The following is a 27,260-nucleotide window of genomic DNA, read 5'->3' on the forward strand; positions in this document are numbered from 1 at the left end:
TTAAATTCAGTCTAGTCAATGAGAATAAGGGCATTAACAACCATTCTCAAGTATTAAGTAGCACATCTCAATTCTAGCTCCAGATTTAATTTGTTGATAACTGTTCCTGGTCTTTATTTCAGCAGTTTTGTTTCATTTATTATAGAAACAAATATTAGAGGATCACTATGTCAGGACCTTTGAGTCTTAGATATACAACAGTGTACAAAACAAGTGAAATCTGTGAATTATATGTTCTTGTATAGAAGTCCTGTAGATACAAATATTGCCCAAGCTTTGCCTTGTATTAAATTTCATGATAGCCCTGAGATTTAAAAACTTATCTTCAAAATGCCAGAAACAGTCTATTTTCTTGGTAGCCAAGTTTTCTTTTAGCTTAATCAGTAAGCCAAACCAAAAGGTAGAAGATGGTCCTCCTAGCCTTCTGGATCGTATACAACTAGATAAGTAGTTAAAATTTTTTGTTGGAAAAAGTGGATTCAAGTTTATGGTGAACATGAAGTGTTTAAGAAAAAAGTCTCTAAGCATTTCAGTGGACCCCAAATGTGTTTTATAGAAGTAAAAATATCTGGTCTTTCAGTGTTGCTTGCTTGCTAATGTATGAACGTGTGTATGTGTTTTTAAGTAGGTTCCATGCCCAGCACAGAGCCCAAAGCAGGGCTTAAACTCACAACCCCAAGATCTAGACCTGAGTCGAGGTTAAGAGTCCAACGCTCCACTGACTAAACCACCCAGGCACCAGGCACCACAAAGCTGTCTTTTTTTTTTTTTTAAAGTAGGCTCCATGCTGTGCACTAGATTGTATTACTTGCATATCCCTTTGGCACTTTATACAGTGCACAGCGTTGGATAACTTCACGTATGCAGAAGCTAGTTAAGTGCCCTTGGGTTTTATTTTTAACTGAATTACTCTTAAGCTGTATAATTTTTACTAGTTACTTTATCTAGAAGCTTCAGTTTCCTCTTCTATAAAATGAGTAATAGTACTTCACAGGGTTGTTGTAAAGATTAAATGAGCTAATAAATGCCAAGATTTAGTCCATGGATGACAGATTGTAAAGCACTTGACACAAATGTAATTCTTCTTTTGATTTGTTTTCAACCATTTAAAAATGTAAAACCATTCTTAACTCATAGGACGACCAAACCAAAATAGGAGACAGGCCCTGCTACACTTTGCTGACGTCTGATATACAGAGATGAGCTCTTTTATCTGGTGGAAATAGAGCATCTTCTCTGGAAATGTGTTTTCTGGTAGTGTGTTTTAACAGTGTTTAGGTGGCTTTATTATTCGATCACACTGATATCTTTTTGGGAAATTTATTTTAGCAGTGTGACCAAAGATGTATGAGTATGTAATAGCTTTGCTTATGAAAACAAAACCAGAAACAAAACAACCTTTGGTTTCCAAAGGGACAGTTTTTGTTGTACTTTTTTTTTTTTTTTTTTATGATAGTCACAGAGAGAGAGAGAGGCAGAGACATAGGCAGAGGGAGAAGCAGGCTCCATGCACCGGGAGCCCGACGTGGGATTCGATCCCGGGTCTCCAAGATCGCGCCCTGGGCCAAAGGCAGGCGCCAAACCGCTGCGCCACCCAGGGATCCCTTTGTTGTACTTTTTATTGTATTTAGAACAATCAGTAAAAATCATGTTTTTGAAAAATAGTAAAACAAGAAGTGTTCTATATCTAAGTGAAAAAACAAAGTAAAATGATAGTATTATCCCAGTCTTTTGAATAATACACATAAAATACGTATTTATAGTTATATTTGTAAATGTAAAGAGTGAAGGAAAGATCAAATTTTATTAGTATCTGTGAGTGATTTTTTAAAATTTTAATTTATTTTTAAAGTTTTATTTAAAATGAGTTGACATAGTATATTATTAGTGTCTGAGATAGAATTTAGTGATTCATCAGTTGCCTATAACACCCAGGGTTCATTACATCACATGAACCCTCCTTAATGCCCATCACCCGGTCACCCCATCCCTCCCCCTCCTCCCCTTTAGCACCCTCAGTTTGTTTCCTGTAGTTAAGAGTGTCTCATGGCTTGTCTCCTTTGATTTTGTCTTATTGTCTTTCTCTCCCTTTCCCTATGTTCATCTTTTAAATTCTACATAGGACTGAAATCGTATAATTGCCTTTCTCTGACTTATTTTGCTTAGCATAATATCCTCTAGTTACATGCACGTCATTGCAAATGGTAAGATTTAATTGTTTTTGATGGCTGAATAATATTCCATTGTATATATGTACCACATCTTCTATATCCATTCATCTGTTGATAGACATCTGGGCTCTTTCTGCTCAATCTTGGCTATTGTGGACATTGCTGCTATAAACATTGGGGTGCAGTTGCCCCTTCGAATCACTGTTTTATCCTTCGGATAAATACCTAGTAATGCAATTGCTGGGTCATAGGTTAGCTCTTCTTTTTAACTTTGAAGAACCTTCATACTGTTTTCCCAGAGTGGCCGTACCATTTTGCATTCCCACCAACCATGTAAGAGGGTTCCTTCTTGCATCCTCACAAACATCTATTGATTACTAATTTGTTAATTTTAGCCATTCTAACTGGTGTGAGGTGGTATCTTATTGTAGTTTTGATTTGTATTTCCCTCATGATGAGTGATGTGGAACATTTTTTCATGTGTCTTGGCCATTTGTATGTCGTCTTTGGAGAAATGTTTACTCATGTCTTCTACCCATTTCTTAACTGGGTTGTTATTTGGGTGTTGATTTTGATAAGTTCTTTATAGATTTTGAATACTAGCCCCTTATCTGATAAGACAATTGCAAATATCTTCTCCCATTCTGCCAGTTGTCTTTTGGTTTTGTTGACTATTTCCTTTGCTGTCCAGAAGCTTCAGTAATCTCAAGTTTTGCTTTTGTTTCCCTTCCCTTTGGAGAGGTGTCTAGCAGGAAGTTGCTACAGCTGAGGTCACAGAGGTTGCTGCCTGTGTTTGCCTCTAGGATTTTGATGGATTCCTGTCTCACACTTAGGTCTTTCATCCATTTTGAGTTCATTTTTGTGTATGAGGTAAGAAAGTGGTCCAAATTCATTCTTCTGCATGTGGCTGTCCAGCTTTCCCAACACTATCTGTTGAAGAGACTGTCTTTTTCCCATTGGATATTCTTTCCCGCTTTGTCAAAGGTTAGTTGATCATAGAGTTGAGTCCTCATTTCTGGGTTCTCTATTCTTTTCCATTGATTTACATGTCTATTTTTGTGTCTGTACCATGCTGTCATGATGATCATAGCTTTGTAATACAGCTTGAAATTAGGCATTTTGATGCCCTCAGCTTTGGTTTTCTTTTTCAACGTTCCTCTGGCTGTTTGGGGTCTTTTCTGGTTCATACAAATTTTAGGATTATTTGTTCCAACTCTGTCCATGGTATTTTGATAGGGATTGCATTGAATATAAATTGCTCTGGGTAGCATAGACATTTTCACAAAATTTTTCTTCCAGTCATGAGCATGGAATGTTTTTCCACTTCTGTCTTCCTCAATTTCTTCCATAAGTGTTCTGTAGATTTCAGAGTATAGATCCTTTACCTCTTTGGTTAGGTTTATTCCTAAGTATCTTATCGTTTTGGGTGCAATTGTAAATGGAATTGATTACTTGATTTCTTTTTTTTTGTCTCATTGTTAGTGTATGCAGGTGACTTCTGTGCATTGATTTTATATCCTGCCATGTTGCTGAATTCCTGTATGAGTTCTAGCAATTTGGGGGTGGAATCTTTTGGGTTCTCAACATAGAATATCATGTAGTCTGAGAAGAGTGATAGTTTGACTTCTGTGCTGATTTAGATACTTTTTATTTCTTTCTGTTGTCTGATTGCTGTGCACTGTTTAAAAGCAGTGGTGAGTGTACATCCCTGTCCTGTTACCAACCTTAAGGGAAAATCTCAGTTTTTCCCCTTTGAGGATGATGCTCGCTTTTGTTTCTTCGTATATGGTTTTTATGATACTGAAATGTATTCCCTCTGTCATCTATGGGTGATTTTTGTTTATTCCTGCTTTTTTTGATTTTTAGATTACTCTTTGCTTATGTTATCAGGGAAAGACCTCGATCTTTAGTTTATGAAAAGTAGATCAGTAATACTGTTTGTTTATTTTAGTTTTTAAAAAATGAGATATAATTGACATATACCATTAGTTTCAGGTATACAGCATAATGATTCTATACTTTTATACATTGCAAAATCATCACAATAAGTCTAGTTAACATCCGTCACCTTACATAATTACATTTTTTGTGTGTGTGTGATGACAACTTTTAAGATCTGCTTTCTTAGCAACTTTTAAGTATGCAGTACACAGTATTATTAGCTTTAGTCACCATGCTGCATGTTATATCCCCATGACTTATTTTATGACTGGGGGGTGTACCTTTGACCCCCTTCATCCATTTCTTCTACTTCTGACTCCTGCCTCTGGCAACTTCCAGTCAGTTCTCTTTTTCTGTGAACTTGAGTTTTTGTTTTGTTTTGTTTTGTTTTGTTTTGTTCCATGTTTAATTGAGATCATGAAGTATTTGTTTTGCTCATTTTACTTACTATAATGTCTTTGAGTTTGCAACATGTTGTCATGGCAAGTTTCCATTCCTTTTTATGGCCAAATAATATTCTAGCGTGTAGAATTTTCTTCATTCATCTGTTAAGGATATTTGGGCTATTTCCACTTTTTTGGCTAATGAAATGATGATGCAGTGAATGTGGGGGTACATATGTCCCTTTGAGTTAGTGTTTTTGTTTTCTTCGGATAAATACCCAGAAGTGGAATTGCTGGATCATATGGTAGGTTTTTTTGTTTCTTGTTTTTTTTTTTTTTAATTTTTTGAGGAACCTTTATACTGTTTTTGCATAGTTACTATACCAGTTTACATTCTTACCAACTGTGCACATGGGTTTTCCTTTTTTCCTAATCCTTGCTAATACCTGTTATTTCCTGTCTTTTTGATACCAACAGGTATGAAGTAAGGTCTCATTGTGGTTTTGATTTGCATTTCCCTGATGATTAGTGATTTTGAGCATCTTTTCAGATATTTGTTAGCTATTTGTATATCTTCTCTGTTGGCCATCTGTATGTCTTCTTTGGAAAATGTCTATTCAGGGATGCCTGGGTGGCTCATACGTTTAGCACCTGCCTTCGGCCCAGGGCATGATCCTGGAGTCCCAGTAGCAAGTCCCACATTGGGCTCCCTGCATGGAGCCTGCTTCTCCCTCTGCCTATGTCTCTGCCTCTTTCTCTCTCTCTCTCTCTGTCTCATGAATAAATAATAAAATCTAAAAAAATTCTGTAGGAAAATGTCTACTCAGATCTGCCCATTTTTAAATCAGATTGGTTTTTTATTATTGAGTTGTATGAGTTATTTATATATTTTGAATATTAACCCTTTATCAGATACGTGATTTAGAAATATTTTCCAATACAGTAGGTTGCTTTTTCATTTTGTTGGTGGTTTCTTTTGTAGTATAGAAGCTTTTTAGTTTGATATAGTTCCATTTGTTTATTTTTACTTTTAGTGTGACACTTTTCTTAAATGCACTTGCTTCAGGAGGTGAACATACTTTATAATGATATTAATCTCCATTTCAGGTTCATTCATATATTTTCAGGATTGTATGTTTTTGGAAATTTAATCATTTAAATTATCAAGTTTAATGGCCTTTATTTGATTGTTTTTAATTCTGTAACAGGGTAAAATCCTTTATAAAGTTCGATGGAAAGGATACACATCAGATGATGATACCTGGGAGCCTGAGATTCATCTTGAGGACTGTAAAGAAGTTCTTCTTGAATTTAGGAAGAAAATTGTGGAGAACAAAGCTAAGCCAGTCAAGAAGGATATTCAGGTATCATGTTTTATTTCTTTTCTTTTCTTTTTTCTTTTTTTTTTTTTAGTATAATAAACTTCCTATAAATTTTACTGACATAAGGAATGTGCAGTAAAGAATTTACAAATAGGGGTGCCTGTGTGGCTCAGTCGGTTAAGCGTTTAATTTTGGTTCAAGTCATGATCCCAGGGTCCTGGGATTGAACCCCACATCAGCTCCCTGCTCAGTGAGGAGTCTGCTTCTGCTCCCTCTGCTGCTGTTCCCCTACTCGTGCTCTCTCTATCTCTCCCTCTCAAATAAATAAAGGCTTTATAAAAAAATTTTTTTGTTTTACGGAGGGGTTTCACCACAGTAGTGTCTGTAAATATCTGTAAATATTTGATTTGTCCCCCTCTCTATTTAAATGTAGGAATATTGCTTATTTAGGACTTAGTAAACATCACAGAAATTAGAAATGGTTTCTAACCTAACCCAAAAAGGAGCACCTGGATGGCACAGTCAGTTAAGCATTCAACTCTTGGTTTCAGCTCAGGCCATGATCTCAAGGTCAAGAGATCAAGCCTTGCATCAGGCTCCGCATACAGCAGGGAGTCTGCTTGAGATTCTCTCTTCCTCCCCCTCTGCCCCTCGTGCTTGTGCTTTCTCTTTCTTTCTCTCTAAAATAAATAAACATTTTTAAAAACTAGCTAAATAAAATAACCACTCAAAATGGTTGTTAATGCTATTAATCAGAAAATATGCATAATATAGAAATGGTATTTGTTCATTAAAATGCTTTTCATCATTTACATTTGATTCTCTTTTTATCTTTTTATTGACCATCAAATATTTTAAACTAAAAAAATGTTGAGATGCTATTTAACATACGTATGTGTGATATGGTCTAGCCCTTTGTTTTTAATGGACAGATAATCTACAGATAGGAAACCACTGGTCTGCCTTGAGCTTTAGTGGTTGATATTATATGACAGTAAACCTTTACTGCTCTGCTATGTGTTTTACTATGTATACCTTGTTAGTTTTTTTTCCTTTATTTGGGGATGGCATTTTTAATAAACAGTGTCTGATAAGGTCTAGACCCTTATTTATAAAGAATTTTATTAAGGAAAATTTGAACATACAAAATTGGAAAGAGCAGTGTCACTAGACTCATATTCATCATCAGTGGCAGTTTACAGTACTTGGCCATCCTTCCTTTTTCTATCCACTACTCCCCCTCTCCCACTTTATTCGCTATATTTTTTTTTTTTGTTTTGTGTGTGGGTTTTTTTGTTTTGTTTTTTTCTTAGAAAAGAGGGGATGGGGGGAGGACTAGATGGAGAGAGAGAATCCCAAGCAGGCTTCAAACTAAGTGTGGAGCCCAGTGCAGGGCTTGATCCCATGACCTGAGGCTTGATCATGACCTGAGCTAAAATCAAGAGTCGGACACTTATCAACTGAATCACCCAGGCACCCCTATTAGCTAGAATATTTTCAAGCCAATTCAGGATTTGATAAAAGTCTATATATTTATATATCATTAATAATCTTACTCTAAGCAGTTTCTTCCCCATGTTTATTTGATGAAAAAACCACATCATTTTCTGTATGCTAGGTTTGGCTGCATGCATGGTGGGTTTTAAAACGTTCCTCTAGCCCCCATATTCCTATAAACAGATAGCTAAATATGGAAGCATGATTATATTAACATTTAGGTGTTTTTTGTTTTTTGTGGGGTTTTTTGGCAAGGATAGTTGTAAAAGTTGTTTACCTCCTGCACATCAGAAAGCACATATTTAGTTCACTTCTTTACCGTGGGGTTAATAAGATCATTGAAATTTGGTATTTTCAGTCTGATCCTTCATTAGGAAACTCACAGCTTTTCATGTGTGGGTTTTAGGAGCCATTAATCATTGCCTAGAACCATTCTCTCAATAAAGGGTGGGAAATAGTGATTTTTTTTTAAATCTGTCATTCATCCCTCTGTGTTTATTAGCAGGAGTTCTGGAGACACAGGTTAATAAATAACCTAATATAAGTAATATTTGAGGCTGAGATTCTTGTTCCTCAGTAACCTCTCATCCCATGATTTTAAAATACTTTGATGCTTCTTACCTCAGTTTCCTATGATGGTTGTAAATACTGATTTTTTTCTTTTTTTTTTTTTCTTCTTTTTTTCTAATTCTCTTATTGTATATTTTTCATTTGTGTTTCATAAAGAATAGCTCCTCCCTGGAAATTTTTTTAGTATCAGTACACACAGAATCTTCATGTCAGTCATCAATTACTATTGTTACTCATGTTGGTGATGCTAAAATGGTTCTAAATTTGGCCAGTAGGAGCCAAGGCAGGTCTTGTGTCCTTTTGATATTTCCCTTTCTGTTTTGAGCATATCATTGCTTCTGATAAAGTGTTGCAATTTTCATGCTCCATCCCTGTTATCTATTATTTCTCCAAGGAATCCTGATTCTTTATAGAGGAGGATAGGATTAAAAACCAAGATGTACTTATTGCTACTAGAGTATGACTATTTCTAGGCCCTTTAAGTAGACAGAGATAAAGGAAAAAATATGTGAGTTTGTTTAAATCATAAATTCATATTGGTATCTGTGGTTTCAGTCCATGACCTCAGGGTCTTCCGCCCATTCTACCTGGCTGTAGTCTGTTTCCCTTTTCCTGCTGGAGAACTCCGGTTCCCACCAACATGGTATATAGTCATTTACTCAGTCCTACAAAAATGAGAAATTAGTTTCAGATTTGCTATACCTTGGGTGCCTGGGTGGCTCAGCAGTTGAGCATCTGCCTTTGGCTCAGGGCATGATCCAGCAGTTCTGAGATCGGGTCCCACATCAGGCTCCCTGCCTGGAGTCTGCTTCTCCCTCTGCCTGTGTTTCTGCCTCTCTCTCTCTCTCTCTCTCTCTCTCTGCGTGTGTGTGTGTGTGTGTGTGTGTGTGTGTGTGTCTCATGATAAATAAATAAAATCTTTAATAAAAAAAAATTTGCTCTACATACTACTGTAAAACTCCAAATTTATTTGCAATTCTTTTTATCCATATGTAAATATATTCACTGAGGATGTTTATTGTTCAAAAGCTCTTTAGGTTGATTTTTTTTCTTTTCAGTGGTTATGTTATCAATTTGATAAACAGGTTCATTTGGTTGTTAATTAGTATCATTCTTCTTGCTGCCTTCCCTCTCTACATATCTGATTTGAAGTACTGTCCCTTTACTCTCAGTTTAGAACTACAAGGCAATCCGCAAGAACACTGTGTTAATATCTTTTTACCATTCCTTCCCCATTATTTTGATAGGTGCTTTATTATCAAGAGTCTTTAGTGACTGTTACATACTATACTCTTATAGCCATCATTCAGTCTTAATTCTAGGAGCAAATATCCATTTAATTTCTATTTATCATTATTTTGATATCTGTCCAGTCATTATTGGTTACCTGAAGCTCATTCTTTAGTACAGTGGTTCTCAAGAGGACTTCAATCCAGAAGCATCAGTTATCATTATCTGGGAAGGTGTTAGTAATGTAGTCTTTGGGCTGCACATTGTTGGATAGGGACCAGCTGCCTGTGTTTATGGAGTTTTTGGTTGGGTTTTTGTTTTTAAGATTTTATTTATTTATTTTAGAGAGAGAGCAAGCAGGGGGAGGGAGAGGGAAAAGTAGCCTCTGTGCTGAGCACAGAGCCCAAGACGGCTCAATCCCATAACCCTGGGATCACGACCTGAGGCAAAATCAAGAATCTGGTACTTAGACACTTAACTGAGCCATCCAGGTGCCCATGTCTGTGTTTTGATAAGCCCTTCTGCATTCTGATGCCTGCTAATGTTTTAGAACCACCTCTGCAATAGAAGGGCTCATGAGAACAGTATTCTCAGAGTTCTTGTATTTCATAATAATTGTTGGCATCTTTATATCTGAAAGCCAGTTTGACTAGATATAAATGCCTTGGCTCAAATTTTCTTTTGTTGAATATCTTAACATGTTATTCCATTATCATCTGGCATAAAATAACTATTCTCTAAAGATGAATGTGAATTTTTCTCTTCTAAGTGATTTAGTTTTTTGTCTGATGCCTCAAAATTTTTATTTTCTCTACTTTTTTTTTTAGATGTTATTTATTTATTCATGAGATATACAGAGAGAGGCAGAGACATAGGGAAAGGGAGAAGCAGGTTCCCTGTGGGGGACCTGATATAGGACTCGACCCCAGGACCCCGAGATCACACTCTGAGCTGAAGACAGATGCTCAACCACTGAGCCACCCAGGCATCCCCTCTCTACTGTTTTGCAGACGTGTCTTTCTGGTGTGCTTTTATTGTTTTTAGAGTACTCTGTTTCTTAGTCTGTTTTTCTTATAACAGCATAGTAAAATATTTTGCCCTAATAATTTTCTGCTGCTTATATTGATATGAAATTACTTTTTTCTGAAATTTTGGAAGGCAAAAGAAGAGAACAGGATATTTTTTTTTTAGCTTAAAGGCTCCTCACCCCCATATCAGAATCTTCTCTTTTCTTCGTTTCTATTTTTCTTGTTCTACTTTACTTGGAATCTAATCTCAGCAGTTTCTCCTCATTTTGGGGCTTAGTCTTGGAAATCCTAGAAGAGACCAGTTACTTTTGAGATTTACAGGACCTAGACCAAGCCAGCCCTTAACACTGTCCACAGACACCTGCAGGTACCCTTGCACGTGTGCAGCTTCTGCCACTTCCTTCCACTCTTCTCAGATTGATCTGTCAGTTTTCATAGTGATTTCTCCCATTTACTTTCTCCTGTGTAGGTATTCATAATAGTCTTAGAGCTGTTGGTGGTTTGTCCCCATACTTATATTTTGGGGTTCACTGGGATGCTTTGCTATTTAGTTTTATTGTAGATGTTGTCTGTGGAGATTTTGTTTCCCTATCCTAGTAGCTTTGTCTATTTATGTAGGTATGTATGTCCGCTCTACACCCAACATGGGGTTTAAACCTAGGACCTTGAGATCAAGAGTCACATGCTCCTACCAATTGAGCCAACCAGGCACCCCATAGCTCTATCTTTTTGTGGAGTGATTTGAAGAGATTCAAAAAGATATGCCAGTTCTACCATGCTCTTACTATCTTGTTAACTTCAGTAGTGTTCATTTCTTTAGACCGTATAAGGAAAACATTTTTTAAATGTACCTATCTTTTCCTTCCCTTTCCAGCCTCTCGTAATTTAGAAGAAAAGAATTTGGGGAAATGGGAACTGAAAATACTTTGCATAGTGTTTTTGTGTCTATTATAAATATTTTTAAGGTGTGGTTTGAGTTGGTTTCTATTTTTATTTTGTTTTTAGAATTGGAAAATATATTTCCAGGAGGTTTTTCAGGTTATAACACAAATCAGATCAATTGTGGAAATAAGATTTGTGTGTAGTCTTGCTAATTCTGTATGTAACTGTGAAATATAACAGCGTCTTTAAGGATATGTTGGATCCCCTCTTTTAAAACCTTGCGTTTGGATCAGTAACTACTTTTTTAACAACCAAGACAATCTGTACAAATTACTTTCTTGGTGTTTAAAATCATGTAAGACACACCATACATAAGGCTGTTACTGTTTATTTCTGCTTTAGTTTAGAACCTTCAGCAACACTAAACATTTTTTGTCACTGTGTTTATTTGCTTTTTCAAAATGACACTATCATCAACAAGACCTATTTGTTAAATCAGAGACATAAATAATATATAATTCAGTTTAGATAAATAATTTTAAGAAGTTGAGAAACTGCTTGAAAAAAAAAAACATTTCTACCAGATTTCATTAGTATTACTTTTCAAAACCTTTAAATTGCTACATTAATGAGTACTTAAGTCTTTTTTATATTTTATAGAGACTGTCCTTAAATAATGACATATTTGAGGCAAATTCTGATAGTGATCAGCAAAGTGAGACAAAAGAAGATACTTCTCCAAAGAAGAAAAAGAAAAAATTGAGGCATAGAGAAGAAAAAAGCCCAGATGATATGAAAAAGAAAAAAGCAAAGACTGGGAAACTAAAAGATAAATCCAAGCCAGACCTGGAGAGCTCTTCTGAAAGTTTAGTTTTTGACTTAAGGACAAAGAAAAGAATTTCAGAAGCCAAAGAAGAATTAAAGGAATCAAAAAAGCCCAAAAAAGAGGATATTAAAGAATTAAAGAAAGTTAAGAAGGGTGAAGTAAGAGATTTAAAGACTAAACTAAGGGAAGATTCCAAAGAAAACAGAAAAACAAAAAAAGAGAAAGGTGTTGAATCTCAGCTGGAATCTGAATCAAGTGTACTTAATGACTCCCCTTTTCAAGAAGATGACAATGAAGAGATACATTCTGACAGCAGAGAAGAGAAACAGAAGATTAAAAGTGTAAAAGATAAAGCAGGACAAAACGCAGTTCAGGATGTTTTTGATAAAGAGCCAGACGGCTTTGTGAGTGCTGATGAGGATGTGGATGTCAAAGCAAAGAGAAAAAGAAAGAAACTGAGAAAGACCGAGGAACTTAAAGAGAGCAAAACACTAGAAAACAGGAATCTTTTCCTAGAGAAGAAAGCTATATATAAGAAACAAAGGAATCAGGACAAAAGCAAAAGCACCACAGAGTTAGATAAGCTACTGCCTGCACCTGCCCAAACACAGAAGAGTTCAAGAGCAGGTGTGGAAGAGAGAGGCCTCAGGTCCACCGACTCAGCTGGGGAGGTGAGTACTCTGGGGAGTAGGTGAAGGACAGTCAGAATCATACAGAATGCAGAAATGTTCGGATCAAGCTGGCACTCTTGAATGGTCAAGAAATTTCACAAAAACACAGAGGAAATAGTAAAACAAACTATTAGAATAGTTTTTCTGTGGTTAGGGGGTTGCTTAATGTGTGACTAAAATACACAATTGAAGATCCTCCAGCATTTGGACCCCTCAAGCTTCTCTCCTAGTCCTAAAACTTAGTTTGTTTGTTTGTTTTTGAATTACAACTAGAAAATTGAGGGCTAATTTGTAAAGAAAACCATTTTGGGGGGGAGGGGTACTCAGATGCCATGCCACATTGTGTAGTAACACTGAAAATAAGCTTCATCAGCTTAGTGTTTCCTTACTTAATATTTTTCCCTTCTGTCTTAATATACTGTTTTTTATTTTAATAATGTACACTGCTATAAGCCTTTTAAATTAAAAAAAAATGTTTAATAGGATTTTATCCCACTATTATAAAAAAATTTTATATGGTTTTTCAAAATGTAAATATTTTCCACATTATGTAAGTATTCATATTTTTTTCATCCATTACTGTTTGTGGATTTTTCTTAAGGAAATTATTAAAAGGGGGAAAAAGCTAGGTATACAAAGATATTTATGGCAGTGTAGCCTCACTAACACTAACAGTCTGACTAATTGTCTAGCCAGGAAAATTATTAAGAAAATGTTGTATTGACTTTGGGACTGTTATCTCTCCATTAAAATATTAATTATGAGATCAATGTAGCAAAAATAGAAAAGGTTTTAAAATGTGATGGTAAAGAAAATTGTATGTATGAACCCAGTCATGTAAAAATATCTATGCAATATAAATAAAGGAAAATACATTTTAAACAACAGAATTTTCTATGTAAATTTACAAATCAAAGGGAAGAATATAGAGAAAAAAGTTTGGCTAGTAGGACTATAGGAGAATTTTTTTTGGAATTTTCTTTATTTTTAATAATGAAAAAATAGAGTGAGGTGTTGGGTTTTGAATTTGATATTTTATAAATCATCACGGTTGAGGGAGATCCTGATTGAGGAATCTGTTGATGTGAAAAAAGCTTTAATAATCAGTTATGTGCCATCATATCTGAAACGCAGCCACTGATGCCAAGAACCTGCATTTTCCAGTTTTCAGATGTATAGTATCAGTTCCTTCTCTATTCTTGTTTTGGGTCTTACATATGTCTCTTTCAGGAGAAAGAGATTAAAAAAAATGAACCCAAAGAGAAAAACCAGAAAAGGCATGATTTGGACAAGGAAGAAAAAGGCCGTAAAGAGCCAAAGGGATTAAAGAGTGAGTGTGCATATTAACATTGTACCATTTACTGTTGCTAATTTTTTTTTTTTACAAAGAATTTAATTTACTGTAAAGACCATCTCTCTTTTCTAACCTGCAGTGTCATAGACATAGAAAATTTCATTCACTGGAGAATTCAGAATTTTATTTTTGTTTAAAACGTTACTTTAGTTTATTGTATAACAATTCATATTGTTTCTGTAATTTTTTTTTCTCTTTTGTTCACTTTGTTTTTTCTTCTTTTGATGGAGTACACCAGAATTACAGAGACCCTAAATTAGTTGTGGTAGAAAAGTAAATGTCTCTGTTTATAGTAGTTGCTAAATGAGAGAAACTACCGTTAATACATGTAACATACTTAGCTCTGAGTCATTTGTATAAATATAATATTGAATATACATTTTGGATGATAAAGATACAATATACTGAGAATCCATGACATGTCAGTATTAGAGTCAGGTACTTTATAAAACATTCACCATTACAGTACTTGGAACAAACACATATATGTTCTTGTGAAGCAGTAATTCTAAGAGATAGATAGTTTTGCCAGGTTTTTCTCCCAAAAGCTGTATAGAGCTGAGGGTAATACTCGAAGTAGATTTTGGTTCTAAGCCTGAACTGGGACTTAGTGGTAAGTAGGAGGATATTAGAAGCTGAGAAGGAACACTTGCTTTGATGGATTATGCATAAAGTAATTATAATTTAAAGGCTATCTAGTCAAAGTACTAAGGTTTTAAACATGTATGACTCTTCAAAGAGTAGAGATTCAAAATATAGTAAAATTGGAGCTGGTTAATTTTTACTTCCTCCTAGTATCTTGTCTATTTCAGATACACTTTTACTTTGAATAAATAGTCTTAAACTACTGTTCATTCCATTTATAATGTTACTCACTGGGAGTCGAATTTTCAGCATCCCTGCTAATAAACCTGTCTGCTGTGTAGAGTTATAGTGAGGCTTTTCGTAATTTTCTTCTGTTCTGCCCTTTTTGGAGGTTATTATGTCACATCTAGTGTTGTGCCAGTCTTCTTTCCACTTTGATCTTTGGTTAAAAGCGAAGTGGGTGTTCATAGACATCAGGTGTAATTTTACCAGATGTATGGTCAGTATACTGGCACCGTTCTGTTTCCCCCATTCACTACCAGGAGTCATTTTTTTGCAAGGTGAACTTCAGGATACATTGTAGGCAGCTGTTTTAGCAGAACAGTGGTGGCACGACTAGGATTATTTTGAGGCTCACCATCTTCAGTAGGCCTTAGTCAAAACTGGGAGTAGTTCTGAACACCTAATTAAGAGTCATTCACTTTGCATCCCCTTCCTAAATATTGAATAGCCAATTAAAAAGCCAGTTGAAATAACTTCATGTTTTGGAATAGTAAATCTGATCATGCTTTATAACCAAGGCAAATATTAGCAAAAATTTCAGAAATAACTTTCTTTAACAACCAGATTTTCTTTTGATTAATCACAGCAGAAATTTGTGACTTGTATTTATTCTCAGTTTTATTTTTTTACCAGCACTTAAGGAAATCAGAAATGCATTTGATTTATTTAAATTAACTCCAGAAGAAAAAAATGATTTTCCTGAGAATAATCGGAAAAGAGAAGAAATACCACTAGATTGTAAAATCACAGAAGATCACAAAACCAAGGAAAACAAGCAGTTACTTAAAGAAAGGAGAAATACAAGAGATGAAACTGATACTTGGGCATATATAGCTGCAGAAGGTGACCAAGAGATTCTAGACAGTATGTGTCAAGCAGATGAGAATTCTGGTATGTTTGTAGTAATTTTCCAGTATTCTTTCAGGGTTAAATGCACCATATTATCTCAATTTCCTTACTCTCCTCCCCCAGTATAATTTTGATGAAAAAAAAAATGAAGTAGATTTTATCAAATCTCCTGAAATTTTAAATACATTTTTATATTGAAGACTTAAGTCATTCTGTGATTTCTAAATTAACTAAACAAATATTTTCTGAGTTCCTGTACTGTGCATTTAAAAATTATAAAAAATTCTCATTTTCTAGATTACCTACTCTTGCCAAGCAGTCTGTATATTTTACTAGATTTCTTTCAGAAAATTATCAAATATAGCCTTATTCATATTCTGCCATTTTAACTTTGCAGTAACACTTGCTAAATAAAATTTTATTATAATAAATGCTATCCTGGGATGTTCAAATTGGCTGCCAAGGAGGGGAGAATCATGTATAGAATTTAGAGTACAGGGATCCCTGGGTGGCGCAGCGGTTTAGCGCCTGCCTTTGGCCCAGGGCATGATCCTGGAGACCCGGGATTGAATCCCACATCGGGCTCCCGGTGCATGGAGCCTGCTTCTCCCTCTGCCTGTGTCTCTGCCTCTCTTTCTCTGTGACTATCATACATAAATAAATTAAAAAATATATATAGAGAGTACAGTAGCTTGGGGGAAGAGTAATAAAAAGAGTATGTGTATATAAAACTAGGACAGAATAAACAAAAGAGGTTAACCTTATAAAACTGTTATTTGTGAATCTTGAGAATCAATTGAAGAGAATTTTTTAAATATTTCAGAATATATGACAGGCTAGTCTGAGTGGCTCTCATACTGCAGAACAACTAGATTCTGCATATTGTATAAAACAACCTTTTTGAGCTTGCAGGAAATTGGGATACTTTCTAGGAGAAGTAGACAAGGGGGAGGAAAGATGTTTCCTAGAGGGCAAATGCAAGATAGCAGTACTGCTCTTGGGATATTAAATGGGTATTGGTTCGCAAACTCAGAATTTCCCTGGGTGAGATCTGAAACCAGCCCCAGTATGGGGAGTACAGGAAGTGCCGAAAGAAAAAGGCTGACCATTCCAGATTGATAGGTGGCAGGTTTATTTTTTTTTAAGTTAAAAAAATTTTTTTTTAAATTTTATTTATTTATTCATGAGAGTCACAGAGAGAGAGAGGCAGAGACACAGGCAGAGGGAGAAGCAGGCTCCATGCAGGGAGCCTGATGTGGGACTCGATCCCGGGTCTCCAGGATCACACCCTGGGCCAAAGGCAGGCGCTAAACCGCTGAGCCACCCAGGGATCGCAAGGGAACTTATATACAGAGCTTGTCTTGCTTGGCCACAAGCTGAGATTGATCTGTGCACATGCACACAAATACATACTCCTCCCCCAAGTCTTAAAACTTTTTATAGAGGCCTTAACTGGGTTCAGTCACATATTTAGTCCAGATGGTCTCAGCAATGCCTTACACTCTCAGGGCTATGTCCTTGAAATAGCCCCTAGTATGGGAATGGTGGGTAGAATGTACTCTAAGGAGACACCTCTGATTGCTCAGGTCCATCCTGTGGGTCAACGAAAAGTCACATCCTCTCCATGATCTCCAGTAGTAGAGAGTGCATCAGTAAAGCCAGAGGTTGGTTCATTGAAAAGACTAGTTAGACAAGCTTCTAGCAACATTGATTAAGGAGAAAAAAGGACACTTACACAAATAGTATTTCTAGTGAAAAAAGAAAGAGACACAGTTACAAATTGTGTCCAGATTAAAAAAGACAATTCTATGAGCAATTCTTTACCAAAAATTGGAAAAGAGAATGAAATGGGAAAATTACTAGAAAAATATAATTTAACAAAACTGACTCAAGAAGAAATACAAAAATTGAGTAGTTTTACAATTTTTAAAGAATGTGAAATAGTAATTTAAAATAGCCTTAAAAATTTAACACCAGTCACAGATAGTTTGGTATGCAAGAGCTTACCAAACTTATAAAAAGGTCTTCCTAAAAATGAAGAATGCTAACTTGTTCTGTGGGCCCATTATTATTTCAGAACCATAATGAGACAGAAACTTTGTAAGAAAGGAAAATGACAGGCCAAGCTTACACATGAACTCAGATGTAAATATACCAAAAAAATTAGTAAATTGAATCTAGCTGTATATAAAAACATAACCTCTTATGATCAAGTTAGGTATTCCCTAGGAAATCACTGAGTAAAGGAGAAATTGATTTAATAACATTCTTGATTTTTAAAAACAAAACCTAGCAAACTATGAATAAAAGGAAGCTTTCTCAGATTAATAAAAAGCATCAAACCTTTGGCAAACATCTGTCACCACTATTACTCAACATTATTCAGAGGTCTACCCAGTACAGTAAGGCAGTGAAAAACAAAAGATACAAGCATTGGGAAGGAAACTTCTCCACACACCCGTTTCCCCCCTTCCAGATAAGCTGTTCATTATAAGATGTTATCATATATGAAAACTCCACAGATTTTTAGAAATGTTAAATGTTTAGCAAGGTGACTGGCTATAAGACCAATATATAAAAGTTAACTACAGTTCTCTATTTCTTCTTTCTTTCTTTTTTCAAGATTCATTTATTTATTTGAGAGAGGGCAAGCACACAGAGGGAGAGGGAGAAGTCGGCTCCTGCTAAGCAGGGAGCCAGACATGGGGCTCAATCCCAGGACCCTGGGATCACAACCTGAGCCGAAGACAGACACTCAACTGACTTAGCCACCCAGACACCCTTCTATGTATTTTTATACACATTTCTGCATATGTAATGTAATCTTAAAAAGTTAATTATCTTCAGTCAAAAAAAAAAAAACATAAGCATTGGTGAGGATATGGAGAAAAAAGAACCCTTGTGAACTGTTGGAGGAATGTAAATTGGTACAGCCTCTGTCGAAAATAGTACGGAGGTTCCTCAAAAAATTAAAAACAGATACCATATGACTCAGTAATTCCACTACTGGGTATATCCAAAGAAAAGGAAAACACTAATTCAAAAGATAAATGTATACCCCTATGTTTACTGCAATATTATTCATAATAGCTAGGATATAGAAACAACCCCAGTGTCCCATTAGTGGATGAATGGGTAAAGAAGCTGGGGGGCTACCCCACGCACACAGAGATATTACTTGGTCATAAAAAAAAGAATGAGATTTGCATAGACCTAGGGTATGCAAATATAAGACCTTAGGGTATTATACTAAGTGAAGCAAGTCTGAGAAAGAAATACCTCCCCATATGATATCACTTCTGTGTGGAATCTAAAAAACAAGAAATAAAAAGCAGAAACAGATCCATAAACACAGAGAACAAACTGATGGTTGCCAGAGGGGAAGGGATAAGAGGAAAGGCAAAATGGGTGAAAGGGAGTGGGAGACACAGGCTTTAAGTTATGGAATGAATAAGTCACCAGGATAAAAGGTACAGCATAGGGAATATAGTCAATGATATTTTAAGAGTTGTGTGGTGACAGATGGTAGCTCCACCTTGTGGTGAACATAGCATAAGGTATAGAGTTGTTGAGTCACCATGTTGTACACCTAAAACTAATGTAACATTGTGTGTCAGCTACATTTCAATTTTAAAAAGTAGAAGGATGAGAAAATTAACGTTCAATAACACATTTAAAAGATTGCTAAGAGGGATCCCTGGGTGGCGCAGCGGTTTAGCGCCTGCCTTTGGCCCAGGGCGCGATCCTGGAGACCCGGGATCAGATCCCACGTCGGGCTCCCAGTGCATGGAGCCTGTTTCTCCCTCTGCCTATGTCTTTGCCTCTCTCTCTCTCTCTCTCTCTCTCTCTGTGTGTGTGACTATAATAAATAAATTAATTTTAAAAAAAAAGATTGCTAAGAATATTGTATATGAAGATCTATAAGACCTGTATGGTGAAAAGTATAAAAACTTTTTGAAAGTTACTAAATTTATGCCATTTTATTAATAAACATAATATTAAAAATTTGCCATTTTCTTCGAGTTGGTCTGTGATCTCACTGTGGTTCCAGTCAAACTTCCCAACATAATTTTTCATGAATTTATTGATCCTGTTTCTAGAATTTACATGGAAGACTAACCAAAAGCCAAAACCAGTTATCCCAGTAGTAATCAAAACCTGTATAAAACTATAGAACTAGATACAGTATTTACTTGGCACAAGAAGGTTAGATTAATTGAGTAAAGTCCTCAGAGTAGAACCCTTGCAGATGTGGAAACTGGATACATGGTAAGTGGCAACACAGATCTGTGGGGAAAAATAACCTCTTAATTGATGATGTGAGGATAATCGGTTATACGTGTGGAAGAAACCATACGTAAAAACCAAATACTGATGGGATTAAGGCCTTAAATATAAAGAGGACAGTTAGGTATTAGGTATTTGGAGAATAAAGGATCTTATCTTTAAGACCTTGGCGGTAGGGAAGGTTTTCTGAAACAAGACAAAAAAAGTACCATAAAAGAAAAGACTGATAAAGTTGACTACAAAACAAGTTCCATTTATCAAAGTTCCCATTAAAGAATGGTGAAAAACAAAGGATTGGTACTCAAAATATATAAAGAATTTCTTCAGTATGAAACTATATTAAAAAAAAAAAGAAAGAAACTATATTAGTTACAGTCTTCCAGAGAAACAATAAATAGGAGATAAATATATATTTATATATATATATCTAGAGAGATTTGTTACGAGAAATTGGCATGTGTGATTATGAAGGTTTAGAATTGTCGCACAACCTGCCATTTGCAGGGTAGAACCAGGAAAGCTGGTAGTGTAATTTCAGTCTGAGTCCAAGGCCTGAGAACTACAGAGCTGATGCTATAACCCCTGGAGTCCAGAGGTCCAAGAACCAGGAGTCCTGAAGTCTTAAGGAAGAACATGGAGGTCCCAGCTCAAGAAGAGCGAAATGTCTCCTGCAAAGCAGAGGATTGGATGATGGCTGCCTACACTGTGAGGAGGGCAGATCTTTAAGTCGTTCTAATGATTCAAATGCTGATCTCCCAGAAAGGCCCTTAGAGACACACCCAGAAATAATGTTTTACCAGATATCTGGGGTTCTCTTAACCCTGTCAAATTGATACATAAAATTCACATCGTAGATGCCAATTTTATAAAGCTAAGAAATAAATAGAACTGTAGATTTTTAAGGATATATGTATTTATGGCAAAACCGTTTTTAAAAAGAACACAGATGAATGACAGATTCAAACTCCTGATCCATGCCATCGTTGTGGTAGAGGGTGGCAGGGGGTGGGATGTTTAGGCCCAAGAGTGGTTCTGTGCACAAGTGAGTGCTATGTTCACAGATGTTCACCTCTTAACACATTCTTTACTGTTACTGAAAGTAAACTTTATTAAAGGTAGTAAAATAAAGAGAAAAGGCTAAAATTACTTAATGCTTAATCAAGATTCAATACTTGGTAGGGATGAATGTAGGATTTTGAACCAGTTGGTTATGAGACCAAAATCCAAGCTACAGCCATAACCTTTTCTTGTTACTTAGGTTGTATGTTATTACTTCTAACAGTTCTGTAAATTAGGTGGTGGTATCTCAATTGTACAACCCTCATCTGTCCTGCTTCCCAGATCTTTCTGTGGGGCTGTGGGGCTGCATAGGAGAGAGAGGAAGTCCAGTTGTGGGTTCAGATACGTGTCCGTGAGATGGCCCTCGGCTTACTCGTGTGTCTGAGCAAATCACAGAACCTCTTTGTCTTGTTCTCCTTACCTGTAACGTGTATCCCCGTATTGCTTATCATGTATGGATTAAATATGCTTATTTATGTAAATAACAGTTTCTACTGTTAGCCACTTTTATTATTACTGCTACTGTTACTCAGAAAGTGAGGTGTAGCGAGTTTACATGACTTACTGAAAGCCACACAGCTTACATATGGCGCTGTGATACAGAAAATACAGTATACTCAGCTCCCAAGACTGCTCTTTCTACAATGGAATGCTCTTGGAAGTAGCAAAGAGAAGTATTGGTTTGAGCTAAAGGCTTTGGAAGAATTTCCTTCATTTCTTTGCATGTCTTTTACAAACTTCATTTTTATGGCAAGGTTCACTGCCTAACATTTGTATGGTTTGAGAAATTGGTTTTAGGTGAAAATACTTGGACTCTTACCATAAAATATTTATGCTTTTTACTTTTTCAAATAGCACAGTTGAGGGGTGTCTGGGTGGGTGGCTCAGTTAGTTGGGCGTTGCCTCGATTTCAGCTCAGGTCATAATCCTCAGGGTCATGGATGCACTGAGTGTGGAGCTTGCTTAAGATTCTTCCTTCCCTCTCCCTCTGCCCCTCTCCCCTGCCTCAAATAAATACATAAATAAAATCTTTAAAAATAGTAGTTTTTAAAAATTACTCTCCAATGAATTATGCTCAAATCTTACTTGTTGCACTGCCAATAGTGGTGAACATGTCTTTTCTTAATGTTAGGAAAGCCACTGCATCAGACAGATGAGAGAGGAGTCTAGCACTTGTTTTGTGGGTAGAACAGAGCACAGAGGGCTTCCAGGAGGAGAAGCTGGAGCTGGGTCTGAAAGATCAGTGACACTTATTTACATACAGGTCTGGTTTACACATTTAGAATGGCTTTACGTACGTAAATGAATGGAGGCAATGTATATCCCAGAAAAATGGCCAAAAATAGAAATGTTAAGAGATTCCTCTTACTGAGTCCCTGTGATTTCTCTCTTCCTTTGGGCTACTTATTCTTATATTTAAAATTCCTGGTTCATTACTTTATATTTAATAGATTACCTACTTATCTTATACCTTTGAAGCACCATGACATCTAAACATGGATAGTTTATGGAAAGGAACTATCTGTACGGCAGGTAGCACACATTTTAAAGACTTATATATGGTGATTTGCCAAAAGAAAACTCAAAAGAATCAAATAAATTAAGGACCCTGTAAAAAAATAAATAAAATAAAATAAAATAAAAAAATAAACGGATAGTTTGTATTATTTGACCAAGAAAAGCAGAAATTTAATTAAAGACTCAATTACATAATATATTGTTAAAAGTGTAGATGAAGCTTTGCTTAATTAAGACACCACAAACTTAAAACAGCATTGTTACGGGAAAAAATATGTATTAATAAGGCCCTTCTGTGTTCCAGATGGCAGACAACAGATTTTGAGTTTGGGCATGGACTTGCAGTTGGAATGGATGAAACTAGAAGATTTTCAAAAGCATCTTGATGGAGAAGATGAGAACTTTACTACAGCAGATGCAATTCCAAGTAGTGAGTACTTTGGGAATTTTGGAGGTCCTTTTCCTAAATCTAAATATGTAAAGTGCAATTTATCTTAATTCTTTCATTGTAGATTTATTGAGGGATGCAGTGAAAAACGGGGATTATATTGCTGTGAAGGTTGCACTTAATTCAAATGAGGACTATAACCTGGACCAAGAGGTAATGTTTTAGTAAAGTCTCATGAAATAAAGACGGAAAGTAGCTCTTTTAACATAATTCTGTTTCCTTTTTCATTTTTTAAATTATAAAAGTAATGTTCATTTTATAAACTGAAAACACAGTAGTAATGTATAATGTAGAAAATTATAGGTCTTGTAATTCTAGCCCCAAGAATGACCATTTGGTTTGGCTGTGGCCTGTCTGGTTTTGTCTTGTTGGACCTCTGTTGCTCTGAGGGCCATAAAATGACTCCTTGTATCCGTGTTACTGTTGATGGTATGTTGGTAGTCACCTATTCACAACAGCTGTACATCATTCTACTGTTGCTGCAGGGTTTTCATTTTGATTTATAGGGGACAGTTTTGTTTTTTAAGATTTTATTTATTTATGATAGACATAGAGAGAGAGAGAGAGAGAGAAACAGAGAGAGAAAGAGACACAGGTAGAGGGAGAAGCAGGCTCCATGCCGGGAGCCCGATGTGGGACTCGATCCCGGGACTCCAGGATTGCGCCCGGGCCAAAGGCAGGCACTAAACCGCTGAGCCACCCAGGGATCCCCTGGTTTTTGTTTTAATGAAAACATATAACTCTTTCTTTCTAGTTTTTAGATTTTGCTTTGAAATAGTCACATCTGCCGATCCTTTCCTTTATGGCTTTTGGGTGTCTTGCTTACAAAAGATTTTTATATTTTCTTCTTCAGTTTTCTTAGTTATTAAGTGGTAGATTTTTTTAGGCTTAATCCTTAGGGGTTACAATTCAAAAGAATTTTTGGAATTTTAAGTAAAATTGCATGAAATCTATAGATTAATTTGGTTGAGAATTGACATTTTTACGTTTGAGTCCTCCAAATAAGAACTCTACATTTATTCAGCTCTTCACTTATTCCTAAAGCAAAGTCTTAAAATTTTGTTTTTTGCTTTGTGTGATTCTTGCACTTTTATTCTAGTTGCATTCCTACATATTTGATAATTCTTAAAGTATCTTAGTATGATCATTAGGATCTCCCCCCCCCCCCCCCATTTTGTCTTCTAATTGGTTTTTATATATATTTGGTGAACCTATTGATTTGTGTGTGTATATGCATGCATGCGTGGTGTCTGCTTCCAGACACCATTTCACTTTGTGAAATTCTCTTACTGTAATAATTTTTAAGTCGCTTGCCTGGGACTTGCCTGAGCAGAGAATATCATCTGCCAAAAAGTAGCCGTTTTGTTTCCTTTTTTTCCCAGTAATATTTCTTTTTCTGGTCTTGTGAACTTGGTGACATTTTGAAGAATAGTGATGATGGAAGTGATTCTGTTCTATCTCTGATCTGAGAGGGGATTCTGTTTTCTGTCTGATCTGAGTGGGGACTTCCCCTTAAGCTCTGTTTGAAGATTCTTTTTCTTTTGTACCGTTGTTGGCTTCTTGTGGACAGTAGCCTTTCTCTTTCTAGACTTCCTTTCTTTGCTTACCTACTTTAGTTTTTATCAGGGATGAATGTTTGGTTTTATCAGATGGCTTTTTTCCCCTACTTTTTTTTTTCCCCCTACTTTAATACTAATGTAGCTCAGTATTAGTAAAGTTTAGAAAAAAAGGTTTTTTCCCTTTAACATGGCTTTTAGGGGTTTGTTTTTTTTTTAAGATTTTATTTATTGGAGAGGGAGAGGGAGAAAGAGCACAAGCAGAGGGGAGGGGGAGAGGTAAGAAGCAGACTCCCCATTGAGCAGGGAGCCCAATTTGGGGCTTAATCCCAGGACTCTGGGATCATGACCTGAGGCGAAGGCAGACGCTTCACGGAGTAAGCCACCCCAGTGCCCCTTACATGTTTTATAATAAGATACTTTACAAATGAGAGTACAATGTCTTACTTCACTTGACTTTTCTTATATTAGTGTTCCTTCAGATTGAGCATACAGGTGAATTCTGCTAAACTTCAGATTATAGCCAAATCAACAACACTATTAGAACCTGTTTTTAGGGGGACCTGCGTGGCTCAGCAGCTGAGCTTCTGCCTTGGGCTCAGGTCATGATCCCAGGGTCCTGGGATCAAGTCCCACATTGGCTCCCCACAGGGAGCCTGCTTCTCCCTCTGCCTGTGTCTCTGCCTCTCTCTGTGTTTCTCTCATGAATAAATAAATAAAATCTTAAAAAGAACTTGGTTTTAGCAGATGGTATTTAATAAATGGTTTGGTATTCCTAAGGATTTCTTTCAGTTAATGATTGGAAATATGTTAGCTATTGATTACCTTTTTATTTTTTTGTCAACTTTATGTAATTTTTTTTCTTTTTTCTTTTTTTTTTAACTTTATGTAATTTTATCTTTTTAAAGTACTTCAATTTCTCTGTCTTGTCACAGCCTCTTAGAAACCAGTCATATTCGTGTCCTGTTTCCTGCTTCTGAATTTTCTTCTTTATCTTTTGAGCAGACTATCACTTCCAAATAGTTACATTTGTATAGGTCACCCATTGTGATGACACCATTCAGTTAGCCTTTCATTAATAGAGTGGAATTAGGTCATGTCTAGTGGTCATTTCTAGCCTTAGCACTTTGGACCAACTGAGTATCACAGATGTGTTAGTTTCACATGTTTAACTTACAACACAAGGAGACTCTTGGGCCTGAAATGTGATAAATAAATATCTTTGCCATTTTTATAGCATCAAGATGAATACTATTCATCGTATGTCATGCAGAGTGCTGAAACACATGGAAGTTGTAAAATTTTATGGTGTTTATGAAAGAAATTATATAGTATTAGTTTCTGATTGTTTTTTAGAAGGATATTTTCATGAAAACCTTAAGTAGCTGCTTAAATCAGTGCATTTAAGTGATTCCACATTGAAACATCATAGATGAAAAGACTTAATTTAAAATTTTTTCTGATAGACATTGACATGTTTTTTCCTCAACAAAACCAATGAAGGATTCGAGCGGGATGACCCTGGTGATGCTTGCTGCAGCAGGAGGGCAAGATGACCTGCTGAGGCTCCTCATCAGGAAAGGGGCTAAGGTGAATGGCCGACAGAAGAACGGGACCACTGCCCTCATTCATGCGGCTGAGAAGGTTGGGAACTCAGAAGGCATCAGTTACTTAGTCTTTGGGAATTCCAGCTTGTGGACCAGAACAGAGTCTGTTTCTGTGGTGAAATATAACCCTCATATAGTCACTTAGGACTTATGAATAAATTTTTTTTTAATCAACAGTAGTACTTTATAATTGAATTTTCAAAATGTGATTTAACTAGTGGGAAGTGATTTATATTGAAAACCTGAGGGTACTGATTGGCTTATTAGTCTGTAGAGCTTGAGACTGTTGATCTCAGAGTTGTGAATTCATGCCCCAAGCTGGGCATAGAGATTACTTTAAAAAGGGGGAAGGGCCTCTGATTAATGTACTAATGCTGGTTTCAGTCTTAGATCTTTTAAAAATCTTTTCCAATTGAAATTAAGTGTTCCTTTTGATTAAGAATTTAATTAAAATGTTCCCACATTATTTTTTTAAAGGATTGATATACAGAGCTTCTTATGTTGAAACCAGTAGTTAAACTTCAATCGAAGTTGCTATCAAATTGTGTATGACTGTGCATTCATACATGCTCACCTGCCTGCATGCAAATCCAAGTATTTTCCCTGGTGGCTAAAAATTTCAAGAGTCAAAAACTATTTTCTAAAGAATTTTGGGAATTAAGTTTCCTTTTTTTTTTTTTTTTTTTTTTTTAATAGAACTTTTTAACTACAGTGGCTATTCTTTTGGAAGCCGGAGCTTTTGTAAATGTCCAGCAGAGCAATGGTGAGACTGCTCTAATGAAGGTAAATACTTCACTTTGGTCTTGACAGATGTTCCTGTTGATGCCTCTGATTGCCAGACACTCTGTAGGGTCTGGGAATATGATGGGGAACAGGACACAGATGTGTAGAAAAAACAAGTCAGCAAAATTAGAAGATGGTATGAGCAACAGTGTGATAGGAATAAGCTGAGAGAGCCGTGGGGTTACCTAAAAGTGATACCAGGCTCAGCAGTGTGGATTCAAGGTGGGACAAGGTGGGATAGATGCTGGCTCAGTTGGTAGAACATATGACTCTTGTTCTTGGGGGTCGTAAATTCAGGCCCCATGTTGAGTATAGAGATTTCATTTAGAAGGGCGGGGAGGGTAAGACAGGGGATGTGATGTATCTGAGCTGCATGCTGTGTGGATATATGAACTATGTGACCAGGAACTG

General features: G+C 36.1%; 1 protein-coding gene across 2 annotated transcripts in view; it reads left to right on the forward strand.

The window, feature by feature from the left end:
- The window catches only part of MPHOSPH8 (M-phase phosphoprotein 8), a 51,152-nt gene that overhangs the window by 10,919 nt on the left and 12,973 nt on the right, over positions 1-27,260 (forward strand). The window contains exons 2-9 of one of the 2 annotated variants that reach the window (XM_041765667.1): positions 5,704-5,859; positions 11,685-12,521; positions 13,752-13,851; positions 15,376-15,633; positions 22,760-22,885; positions 22,968-23,056; positions 25,963-26,103; positions 26,763-26,849. In XM_041765667.1, the coding sequence (XP_041621601.1) occupies positions 5,704-5,859; positions 11,685-12,521; positions 13,752-13,851; positions 15,376-15,633; positions 22,760-22,885; positions 22,968-23,056; positions 25,963-26,103; positions 26,763-26,849 (1,794 nt within the window). The remainder of the gene's footprint in view (positions 1-5,703; positions 5,860-11,684; positions 12,522-13,751; positions 13,852-15,375; positions 15,634-22,759; positions 22,886-22,967; positions 23,057-25,962; positions 26,104-26,762; positions 26,850-27,260) is intronic. The other variant, XM_041765668.1, reaches the window with a different exon arrangement.

The sequence above is a fragment of the Vulpes lagopus genome, chromosome 8 (genome assembly GCF_018345385.1).
Source record: "Vulpes lagopus strain Blue_001 chromosome 8, ASM1834538v1, whole genome shotgun sequence".
Lineage (NCBI taxonomy): Eukaryota > Metazoa > Chordata > Mammalia > Carnivora > Canidae > Vulpes > Vulpes lagopus.